The sequence below is a fragment of the Cyphellophora europaea genome (assembly GCF_000365145.1).
Source record: "Cyphellophora europaea CBS 101466 unplaced genomic scaffold supercont1.6, whole genome shotgun sequence".
NCBI lineage: Eukaryota > Fungi > Ascomycota > Eurotiomycetes > Chaetothyriales > Cyphellophoraceae > Cyphellophora > Cyphellophora europaea.
Window position 1 is genome coordinate 1714649 of NW_008481812.1, and position 12044 is coordinate 1726692.

Genomic DNA, 12044 nt, shown 5'->3' on the forward strand with positions numbered 1-12044 from the left:
GCCACGCTCCATCCGCCTGTAAAGAGGACAAGCCTTGTCCGTTCAAAGTCATAATAACCTGTGACTGCCAGCGAAAGAAGGAGGAGGTGAGATGCAATGCTCGAGCGGGCGTCCTAGATCCACCCGGCCGCCAGACCTCGCTCAAGTGTGATGATGAGTGTGCACGATTGGAGCGAAACCGGAATCTTGCCCAAGCCTTGCACATTTCCGAAGATCACATGGACGAACATGTCCCATACTCTACAGCGACATTGACGGCGTATCTGGATGACGTGGCTTGGGCGCACAAGCAGGAGGAGATCATTCGTCTCTTTGCTGCCGACGATGAGGAGAAGAGATATCGCTTTCCCCCTATGAAACCACGACAGCGCCAATTCTTGCACAACTTGGCTGAAGACTTTGCCCTCGATACCGAGTCTCTCGATCCCGAGCCGCACCGTCACATAATGCTGTTCAAGACCCCTCGCTTTGTGTCTGCTCCTATGAAGACGCTTGCACAAGCAGCCCGTATTCGTCGTGGTCAGCTCAACATCTCTGCACCAGTGGCTTCCTCGGTGGTTGAGAAGAAGGATCCGATCTATAATGGTTTTGTGGTCAGAGGCTTGAAATTCGCCTTGACTGAAGACGAATTACGGCCAATCATCAAAAAGGCAATGCCGGTTTCGCAGATGGATATTCACTTTCTTGGCGATGAGGTCGCGCTGCTACCACAGAGCAAGCTTGACCTCAATGCGATCCAGCCTACTCTATCGACTGCCATTATAGCGGCCGATCTTGCAGCCAACGTGTTGCAAGCCCGTCTTGACACTTCGAGCTTCGAGCCTAGAATTCTTGACGTGCAGACAAAGTCAACTGCTGCAAGTGCAGGCGGCTGGTCCCAAGTTGCAGCAGCTGGAAGAAAACCTGCCGTCGCGCCCACCACGAAAGCTGTGGGGCAGAGAAACGTCTACACTGTCCTGGGAAGCAGGGTGGCTGAAGCTAAGAAGAAGAAGATGGAAAATGAGAACATGTTCAAGTCCAAGGAGGAGATTGTGGATGATTGGGAAGCTGAGATGGAGAAGGAGGATCTACGACCCGGGAAACACGAGAGTAGTGGTGAAGAGGTAGCGGATCGTGCAGAGGTCTAGCTATTAGCTCAAGTCGTTGCGATACCTAACGGTTCGCCAAGACTTTTACTGCCTGCTCCATTCTATATTGTGGTACAGTGCTCTCGCTCGTGTCTACATTTCTTTGTAGTGAGCGTGCTCCCCACCGCCGACCTTCTCAACGGTCACCATTGCTTTCACATCGCCATCCAGCTTCAGTAGGTCGCCTTTCTGCAGCTTCTTCATCCAGCGATTGCTCTCTCCCCTGGCCAGAATGAACGTCAGTCTCGCACTCGCGTCGTCCAGCACGCTGAACTGACTCGAGCTCAACGCCGTGTACGTCCACCTCCCAAACGCCCAGTTCAGCACATACAGGCCCTTCCCATCACCGTCCAGACTCGTCCTTCGATCGCCCGTGCTGTCTGGCGGCGGCGTCTTGGACGCAACCAACCCCTTGATCCGGTACACCTCGTCCTTGGGCGCGCTCAGCAGCAGCTCCTCAAAGTCGTCGAGGCTGATGCCATGGGGCCTGCCGTCGTCGGCCTTGAGCAGGACGCTCAGCACCTCGACCTCGTCCTGATGATGGTGGTGCTCGCCGCGCAGGCCCTCCTCGCGCTCCTTCTCGATGGCCTCGCGCAGCCCTTCGCTGCGGATCATGGCGCCGTCGATGCCCAGAATGACTTCCTTGTCGACCCAGCCTTTGACGGACTTGACCCAGGCGGTCTGGACGTCGAGGTCGCCGACGCGGTCGAGGGCGTCGTCGAACTTGCGCTCGTCGACCAGCTCGTGCTTGTTGAAGATGATCAGGTCCGTGTAGCGCGCCTGCATGCGCGCCGTCGGGCTCGTGTCGTCGTACCCCCGCCAGTTCTCCACGTCGATCACGCTGATGACGCCGTCGAGCACAAAGGTGCCGGGGTTTTCATTCGAGACCCGGTTGACCTCCATCGCGAGCGTGGCGGGGAAGGCGCTGCCGGAGGTTTCGATGATGATGCGTGCGGGATCGACGGTGTCGCGGAGTTGGAAGAGAGCATCGCCTAGTTGGCCGACTAGGTTGCAGCAGATGCAGCCGTTGAGGAGTTCGCGGACCCCGGAGATGGAGCGTTGGGAGGCCAGTTGGCTGTCCACGGCGAGATCACCAAATTCATTTTTGAGGAGCGCAATGCGGTACGAGGGAGGTAGTTGGGGGAGGAGGTTGAGGATTAGGGTGGTCTTGCCTGAGCCGAGGAAGCCGGTCACTATTGTTATGGGGATGGGTGCCATGATGGTGAGATGGAGGAAGAACGGCGGTGGGGTGGGGTGTCTGGTGTGCCTGCTGTGAGATGGAGATGGTGTGAGGACTCAACAGAGGTCAGGTCGTGGCTGCAACGATATAACGAGAGCCGCGTCTCTTCGTCACCCTCCAGCAGGTACGGTGGTGGGGGTGAAATCGGTCGTCAGAAGAAGACGGCGCTTAGCGTTATGGGGAGACAATGGTCTGGTGATGTTGGTCCCAGTTCGTGAAAACCAGCGCGGTAAGGGTTCAGTCTATGTAATGACGGGATATGCGCGAACGTGTTTATGTTGCTGAATCGAGGAAGACTCGTCGAGCGCTGCAATAATGACGTCGACGGGAAGCGCTGGATCTGATTTGATCAGTCACAGTGACCTGACGGTGGGCTGGAATTTGATGCTGGAGGTGAACAGCATACGTCGGATGTCTCTGGATGATGCAGACCTCATCCGACTTTCATCTATCCAATGCAAGCTCAGGTGAGGTTGAAATAGATCCAGTAACACGAACCCACTGGAACAACCGAGCAAAGTGGATCCAATCGCTCGACGATGTTGAAATCTTGGCGCCTGGCCGCACAGCGAGAAGAAAAAAATTCACTGCCTGAGATCTTCTTGTTCCATTATCTCTACCAAAACAGCTCCGTCTGAGCTCGTTGAAAAGGCAAAAAGAAGCGATAAGCTGGACGTTGTGGTTACTGCGGATCGAACCTATGAAGGTTCTGTTAGAACGAGTGCTCTCGTACTCACAGTGTCCAGAGGCACTTACGCAGGGCCTTTAGATAGAATGACTGAGTTTGACTTCAGTCTAACGCTCTCCCAGCTGAGCTATAACCACTCAACTTGTGTTGGATTGTTGAAAAGGAATTCGCGGTTTTCAATATAAGAACAAAAATTTTGATTCCCAGAAGCGGGACTCGATGGAGACCCCCACTCTCGAATACGAAGCTTGGCGAGGTGAGGTACTACATACAGCTGGTGCTTCTGGGCTCCTCCTTCACTAGGGTTGACATCTACGATCTGGACTTTGGCCGTCTGATCCACACCTCATTAGCTCAAGTGGCTGCTTACATTGCCGTGATACGGCGGCTTGAGACACGATCCTGAATCCCGTTCTTGCATGTTGAAGACTTCAGAATAGTGCTAATATTGTGGGGAAGCCTCCAGAGTCCCATAGAATCGAGACTGTCGGTTCAGCCGACGAAAGTGGGAGGTCTCCCGAATCATACAAAACTGAGACTACCAATCTGGCTAACAAGAGCGGGTGCCCTCCTGAATATTGTACAGGTGAAAATGCCGATCTGGCTGACAATACTGGGGTCCCTCCCAAGAGCCAGGAACTCAAGACTATTTGTGAAACTAATGGAAGGGAGGTGGGTATGAGATTGAGAGTGATGTCCCATTGCTAGGGAAGACAGTCCCGGGAGTACTCAAGGTACAGGGGGACTATTCCATGGGTACGATCCGTTACTTTCAGCAAGACCAAACAATGCGATGTACCAAGCCCAACAACTCGCTGCAATACTCAGCGACTCGCCTTGCAAGCATTGACAAATGTGTTGTTTCAGCTTACTGAAGGAAGAGCCGGGTGGGATATGCGCGTGTACCAGTGTAGGACTGTGACATTCGCCCAAGCAAAGCAGTCTCTGTAGCATGTTCATTGCTTGCCAATGTGATGTCATCCTGACGACTGAGTGATCATCCTATGGGCCACTCTCGAGTATCTGCTCCTAGCATGATGAATGACAGCCACGAAGAGCTGTGACAACTTTCGCTTGTCTAGCTGAAGTTGAGGTGCAGCCTGGTTGGATCATGACTAGCTTGTTCTCAGAGTTCACTGCAAGGCAGGATTTACTGTCGAGATAAACGTTCACAAGACCTCACAGGGGTTAGAGTAGCGCATTTGGGTGACCTGTAGAAAGAGAAGATGTTCTTGTAGAGATGTGAGAATCGTTTGTGGGCGACTGGCGACTTGTTTGAATGGGGGCGGGGACTACTTGCGAGCTCGCGGAGCTGTTGCGCAGGGTCGTCGAGTCTGCGCTGAGCCGCGAAACGGCAGACTTTCTGAACGGCGACGGTCACAAAGAGCTTGGCTCACTTTAACATGTAGCCCCGAGGACACGAAAAGCTCAATGTCGTCTTCGAGCTCACGCTCCATTCGTACTGCGGATATCTGTCATTGCGCGGACGACGGAAGGTGAAGACCACTCGCGGCAGCGTGCCACGAAAAGCAGATATGACAATCTTATCAGGAAGCTGACATCGGAGGTTCCTGGCAGTATGGCAGTGAGTTCAGGGGACGGGATTGGGCAGGTACTCGTTTGAAGGCTGCCGACAAGCAGGAAGGTGCGGAAAAGTCAAGCTCGGTGTGGAAAGAGGAAGCTCCCCGTCGAGGTTGTCGAAACGGCAGGCGCGATAGAATCGTATCTAGTTGTCAAACCCACGGTCAGCTGCAGCAGCTCTCGCTTGTGTCACTTGAAATCAGTCGTACCACTCGCAGTCAAGAAGTCCGTGAGTAGAAGCAGAGTGCTGAGACACGATTTTCAGAGATTCATTCCTTCGCCCAACAGTGGTCACTTCGTATGAACCGACGCAACGCAAGAAATGCAGCGTGTGACGACGCACTCATCGCCCACGTCAACAAGACGAAACGAGCATGAAGAAGGGTCGGAATCGATGCTGGCACAGGATCCCATGAAGACCCTTGATGAGACTGAAGGCAAAGGCACACGAAACCTACCTCCGCCAACCGCCCACTGGACGGCCACAAGTACATCGTTCGTCATCTGCCAAGGCCACGAGCAATACTTTAGCAAAATTGGATGCCCGGATCTGTCGCCGACGTGACAAGCAGCGCTTCGTGAACCCAAATATTTTGCCTGGGCGATGATCTCGGCCAGTGAAGTGTTATGATCAACACCTTCAGAGCCTCAGTGTCGGTGCCACGGTATCGCCCATCCGCTAAAACCAAATCCCATGTTGGGACGCGTCAGGACAAGCCCCAGCAAAGCGCTCGGCGGTCAATCGGGTCTCCTTGACATCGACACGGGACTTAGATCCGGCACCGTGTCGCTGCGATTAGAGCGATGTTGTTCGCTCAAGCGTGCCATATGAGGTCGAGGAGATGAGTTCAGGGCGTGTCGCATTTGACGAAAAGACGGCTGCGCTTGAGGGATGGCATGAAACGCCGTCCGTCAGGAGAGCTGTCAGGCTCCGGTCTCGGACCCGGGTCGTCGGCAGCGCGCCAAGATTTCCACTGGCTCATCATTTCCACCGCGGTGCTCTTTTATCACCCTATTCTGTAGGAAATTGATCAATCCTGTCCGTAGTATGGACACCAAAGCATCCGGAATGTCGACTCGATCCCCAACAATCTCGTACCTGCTGATCTGCTAAGGAACGAATCGCGCAAGATGCATTCCGCCCAGCCTTGCCCCCTGGAGATCTGGAGCGTCAAGCTTTCCGCCGAGCCCTCCTCGCAGAGCGGAACACAAGATCTCTTGCCGGGCCAAGGGTTGGCATCAGACTGGGCACGACGGTTCTTCCCTCGGAAGGCGGATGACAGAGTATTGGCGGTCACTTGGCCATCCTCTTACCATTTGCCTGCTTCGTCCTGAGCCCCTTCGTCTGGCCATAACTCTCCTCTCGGCGAACCGTCAAGCAATCTTGACCTCTCCTCACTACCGTTTCGTTTTCGCCCTTGGCTGCGCGTCCAAGTCGGGGTGAACAGCAATGCTGACAAGCTGGCCAAATCAATATTGACGCCGATCCAAGACCCTTTTCTGTTCCAGTTCCTGAACGAAAGCCGCCCGGGAGCTGCGCGTCACGTCGCTTTGTGGCTTATCGTGGTGGCGCCGGCCACTCCCTGTCGTTTGCGCCCCCATTGAAACCACACGATCACACTGCCCTTGCTGTGAAGCTTTCCTTAGCATCACCAGCCCTCCGCTCGGTCGAGCCCGCAGCAGAGAAGCTTGGATGAGGCATTTTCATACCATTTTTTCCAAGACCGTCCGTTGCGTCACCCCGTTGATCGCGCCCCTGCACCGTGGAAGTTGTGCGCCAACGATGCAGCCGAATAGGACGTTGCCAGAAGGTTTGGATCAGACAGGAGCGGGCGCTCTTGCTGTCGACCGTGCGCAGGTCTCAAACATGCTGATCCCGATGAATCAGTGATAGCCATTCGCCATCGAGCGATAGACGGCATACGTATATCGCTATGTTGTCAAACGACTTTCGTCAGGCCAAGCCGCTTCAGCATTGCTTCTTGGTGGAGAAGCTATCAAAACCTGGTCCGGCGGGCTCTTGGCCGAGCAATGATAATAGAAGTCCATCCACCTTTTCTGGCTTCCGCAGTTTGCAGGTCGAGCTCTTGATATTCAATCTTTACCCTCAAGGCACAGCAGAATCACAAGCCTGGCATGGTCTTTCAACATCGTTGCAGCTACCACTAGAAAGTCGTTTGACTTACCTCAACGTCCGCTGGCCGGACGCCCCCTGACAACTCGTCGACACTGAACGATCACACCGAGTGCCGCTGCAAGCCTGATTGTTCTGCCTTGTCGACATTACTCAGACGTCTTCATCGATCCGTCTCGAGCATACAGACAAGTCCAAAATACCGTCAACATGGCAATTCACCTGGATGTGAGCCAACTCAACACCGTCATCGCCATTTTTGGCTTCTTCATTGCCGCCTTCGGCTTCATCTCGGTCAAGTTTAAGAATCATTGGTATCTTGGTGAAGCTCGTATGTGACTTGTCTACTGTGTCCATCGTGTACTGACCTTACTTGACAGTCCCGGCGTTCGTTTTCGGTGCCATCATGGGTCCTTTGGCAATCAATTGGCTCGACTCTCGAAAATGGGGATCCGCCATCATTGGGCAGGTCCCCGACATCACCTTGGGCCTGACCCGCGTGGTCATTGGCGTGCAACTCGTGATGGCCGGCTACCAACTGCCTGCCCAGTTTGTTCGCTATCGCTGGAAGGAGATGTTCATTATCTTGATCGTGGTCATGACGCTGATGTGGCTGTGCACGGCGGCCTGCATGATGGCCCTTGTCCCGAACATCACCCTCCTTGCCGGCCTGGCCATTGGCTCTCTGGTCACCTCTACCGACCCGGTGCTGTCGCAAGCTGTGGCTAAGGGTCCATTTGCGGACAAGTTTGTTCGACGCAACTTGCGTGAAATCATTTCTGCAGAAGCGGGTGCCAATGATGGATTCGGGTTCCCGTTCCTCATGCTCGCCACATACCTCATTCGACATGCGGAGAGTGATCAAGTCGACGCAGAGGTGGAAGCATTCGAGGAGAGCGGCGGGGTGCCAGAGCGTCTAGTGCGCTCGCTTGGCTCCCTCGTAGCTCGTGCTGGCGACAGCGACTCTAGCGATCTCGGCCGTCTTGGTGGTGGTATTGGCGAAGCGCTCAAAAATTGGGGTATCGAGACTTGGTTGTACTTCGTGCTGATGTCTATCGCCTATGGTGCTGTTGTGGGCACGATCATGTTGTTCGCTACACGTTTCGCAACCAAGAAGTGAGTACTGCTCCTGTGCTCCCTCATTAGGTTCGCTAACAAGGATCCAGAAAGTGGATTGATGTTGAGTCATATCTCCTCGTCCCCACCGCCATCGGTCTCTTCACCATTGGTACTTGCGGTATGCTCGGCACTGATGACCTCCTGGCCTGCTTCGTGGCAGGAAGCATCCTCAACTGGGACGGCGAGTTTCTCCGGGAATGCGAACGCAAACACGACGAGGTCAATGGCACTATTGACGTGATCCTCAATCTGGGCGGTTTCGCATACATTGGCATGATTATCCCATGGCGAGATTTTCAGGACCCTGATGGCACCGGATTGACGGTGCCTCGTCTGGTCGGTCTTGGAATCATGGTGATCTTGTTCCGCCGTCTGCCAGCCATCTTCGCCACATACAAGCTCATGCCGTCCTGCATCAAGGACTGGAAGGAGGCTTTGTTCATGGGCTACTTTGGGCCCATTGGCATCGGAGCCGTCTTCTATGTCGAGCACGCCCGCCACCTGTTCCCAGAGTTGGAGGAAGCGCAGACCGAAGAAGAACGCACACTAATTAGAGTCATGTTCCCAGTCGTGTACTGGCTGGTGTTCTTCTCCATCGTGTGGCATGGTCTGTCAATCCCAGTGCTCAACGCCTTCTACAGCTGGAGGGGCGTGCAGCCCGTGCAGGACGAGGATGGCCCAGTTGAAGTCAAGGTAAGCTCTCAGACCCACCTCGTCCATCTTGAGCATAAGCTAACAACACCACAGGTCCTGTCGGAGAACAATCCCCTCCCCAACAACTCAACGCCCTCGCGCCGGGGCTCCGCATACGTTAGCAACCGCTTCTCGCGCAGCTACAATACGGCTGACTTGGATCTGCACGCCATCGAAGACTACCGTCGTCGTACCCAGCAGTGGGAAAGCGTCCAACTCGGACTTGACGATTCCACCGACAGTGTCGCCGCCACTAGTGGCACGACTCTGGGCGACGAGAAGGAACTGGCCTCGCGGCGCAAGACCGCCATTCAGTGGGACAACCCTTACTACCAGGCGGCGCTACGGCGGAACCGGATATCCAAGGCTTTTCAGAAGGACGAGGAGGAGGGCAGGGTCGTTACTGGTCAGGAAAGCCCCAGACCTAAGACGGGCTGGATGTGACCTCTTCCCACACCTGATCTGAGAAGGGGTTTGGCCTTGATGGGCTGGGCCAGGTCAGGCCTAGCCTGAATGCCTGGCGTGACGATTCGTTATGACTTTGACCACATGATGTCGATCTGGTTGTGGAAGTCTCTCTTTTTGAGTATGTTGGGTGTGAGGTTCTGACTGCGGGTGTGCTTGTTACACACGGTGAGGATGTGGGTTACACTGTCAAAGAGTCTGATAGGTGGGAACACCGACAAAGAAAGGAGAAGTAACGAATGGGACCTGTCGTTATGTCATTCATTGAGAATGTTCCGTTCGTTAGATGAGGGGTTTCTTGCTGTTGACGTTGCACCCTACACCTGCACCGTGGTGGGAAGCACCGAGCAAAGGCAAAGCCAGAGACGGACTGGTAGTGCTGGGAGGAAGTGCTCGCTGGTTTCGAGCACTTTTGTCTTTTGATCTCCGTTGCCGCTGGCTCCCTCTTGTACATCACACATCACATACACATCACACACCAGACACACACGCTGCAACTGGGCACCAACACACTCGTTTGGATGAAAACCCCATATGCCATGCTGATGATGGAAACTTAGTGATTTTGTCGATAATAGGGGGCCTCAGCAACCATGGAATGGAACCCAGATCGCCCTGGTCCTATCATCCGTCTGACTGTCAGAATGTAACGACTTCTTCCACTTTTGGGCGTTTAGCGGGCGTTCCGGAGGTCCGAGGGATGTCTCGAGAACGGAGGAGGAAATAAGGTGTTCAGCCGGCCGACTATGGAAGGATAGACCAGAGATAGACCAGAGATTTGTTTTTGTGGGGGGGGCGGGGCTAGAGCCTGCCTTAAACCCCTTTTTATCAGTGTTACGCCTAGGTATAGTTGAGAAATAGCAATCGTCGAACGTGCCTAGCGATGGCATGATTGTTGCTCAGCTGATAGAGCGATCGCAGCCCACAGGGACCCCATATGCCAGTTTTGATGGCGTGAAACTGGAATTGCATAGGTGGTTCTTGCCAGTGCGGACATGTTAGTCGTAGTGTCGTTAGTGACTTCCATCTCGCCGGAGCATCGCTGTCGAGAATGTCAGCGAGCTGAAGGCAAATGTTCGCCTTGACTTCGAACGGCAAGCCGCTCATGTAATTGGTAGGGTGGAGCATCGCTGTTTGCAAGGCTTGAACGATCTATCATTGGAGCTGTGCGCATTCTGCGGGCCCCGTTGGTGTAGTCACTGTATATTTGTGCTTTCGGTGAACGATGGTAGCCTGCGACGCCACCGTTTGGTCAGTGCTGAACCGGATTAGTTGGACGAGCGAACCCTCCACTGCTGTTCTCTACTGAAAATTCACCGAGCCGAGGCCCCTACATTCAACAATAGCCACGAAGATAAGGTGTAGAAGATAGTGACAAGAGTTGTAAGTTCCAGGTTGTGTTGCTGTCATAGCCGAATTCCCGTCGGATCTCGGCAATACATCTGCCCGTACGTGCGGCCAACGGGCATCAGGGGGTACCTAGGTATCTATCTACCCTATCGTCACTCTAGCATTTGCAATTTCTAAGGTCCGACGCCAGGAACGAGATAACATGCCGATTGAATGCCTACTCTACGAGTGTCCTATGTGACTTCGCCAGCTCCGATCAAATCACAAGCTGTGGTCCGAGTAGATCTATCCGAGCCCGCCCGGTACCTCTTCTACAGTGCTAGCATTAGTGCTAGCATTGGTGCTGGCCAAACCCGCAGGCCCAACGGCGCCGAAAGCATGGTCTCCCTGTATCCAGTCGAAAGGCCACTCACTCATGTCAACCGAAGGCTCCATTGACAAGGACGACGAATTTGATGCTGGACCCGAGCCCACCATCTCGTTCCACAGTTTCTCATACTCTTCACAAGCTGATTCATAGAGAGTCTGAAAATGCTTTTGCGCCGACAGGGCTCCCTGCAATTCCCGCTCCACGTCTCTGACGCGTTGCAGAGCCGCTTGCAGTCGGTGCTTCTCTCGGTCACGGTAAGCGCGCTGTGCCGTCCGATTTTGCGCCTTCCGTCGCTACGGATCTGTTAGCACGAGAAACATGTGGTGAGGTAGCAGTGTATTGGCTACCTGATGCCTCTGTTCGACCACTTGCGTGTCCTTATCGGGCCGCGCAGAGGTGGACGACCGCCGCGGAAAGTGTTCGATAGACATGGGCGATGTGAATCGGAGTTCCTTGTTCGTAGTAGGACTGCCATTGCTAGATGCTTGGGAACTTGGAAGCTGCATGAATGCCGGTTCCGAGGCTGGAGAGCATCTTGAAGCCGTGTCCCAGAGGGTAGGCTGACTGAAGAACATCGAACCGTCTAGACCCAAATCACCTTCCATGATAGGACTGTCTTGTCCAGGGAATGCAAAGGGTGCTTTCATGAAGCCGCTGTTACCCGCTGCCGGACAAATTTTGCCTTGCATGGATAGTCCTTGGCCAGAAACTCGACGACGGGATTGGTTGCTGCGTCCATCCATTGGGACCTTGTCTTCCATGTGAATCTGGAGACAACGTTGTGGCGTAAGGAGCTGTCTGTGTCGATCCAGCAGCCGCCGAAAAGCCTGGATGAGTCGTGGTTTTATAAATCGCGCAAGTCAGCTTCATGCATAGGTGATTGTTACAAGCAGTTTGGCTCTGTCTACCAGAAGTATAGTCACGCCAGTGGAGGTCGGCGAACAGCTCATCTAACTGGCAGCTGCCCCAAGCTGGCTTAGAAGAGAAAATGAAGCCTCGGAGGCCAAGCTCAAGCCCGCAGATGGACCGATACGAGAGCTCTCGTCAAAGCGGAAGTTCTGGCTGTAGCTTTAGTGAATCGCGCAGGGAAATCACTCTGTCCATCAAGATAAGCCCTTTGAACTTCCGTCCATGCCGTAAAGTTTGCCCATAGGGTGGAGACTGGGGGAACAAGCTACCCAAGCTCAGACAGGACGATGCCAATACGCACAAGATCCCACATTTGTCCGGTAAAAAGCCAACGCGATAGGTGTGCATGAGACAAGAAGTGGAAATCC

General features: G+C 54.1%; 3 protein-coding genes and 1 non-coding gene across 4 annotated transcripts; 2 read left to right on the forward strand and 2 right to left on the reverse strand.

The window, feature by feature from the left end:
* Positions 1-218: 218 nt before the first annotated feature.
* HMPREF1541_06870 (uncharacterized protein) lies at positions 219-1127 on the forward strand (the record flags this gene model as incomplete). Its single annotated transcript, XM_008721198.1, has 1 exon — positions 219-1127. The coding sequence occupies one exon, from the start codon at positions 219-221 to the stop codon at positions 1125-1127; it is 909 nt and encodes a 302-aa protein (XP_008719420.1).
* Positions 1128-1220: 93 nt separating this feature from the next.
* HMPREF1541_06871 (uncharacterized protein) lies at positions 1221-2345 on the reverse strand (the record flags this gene model as incomplete). The annotated part of the gene is made up of 1 exon (XM_008721199.1): positions 1221-2345. The coding sequence occupies one exon, from the start codon at positions 2343-2345 to the stop codon at positions 1221-1223; it is 1125 nt and encodes a 374-aa protein (XP_008719421.1).
* Positions 2346-3044: 699 nt separating this feature from the next.
* HMPREF1541_06872 lies at positions 3045-3192 on the reverse strand. The gene has a single exon. It is a non-coding gene; the product is annotated as a tRNA-Phe (tRNA).
* Positions 3193-6980: 3788 nt separating this feature from the next.
* On the forward strand, positions 6981-9026 carry HMPREF1541_06873 (uncharacterized protein; the record flags this gene model as incomplete). The annotated part of the gene is made up of 4 exons (XM_008721200.1): positions 6981-7101; positions 7151-7886; positions 7937-8582; positions 8637-9026. 4 exons carry the CDS (start codon positions 6981-6983, stop codon positions 9024-9026), a joined length of 1893 nt encoding a protein of 630 aa, XP_008719422.1.
* Positions 9027-12044: the final 3018 nt, after the last annotated feature.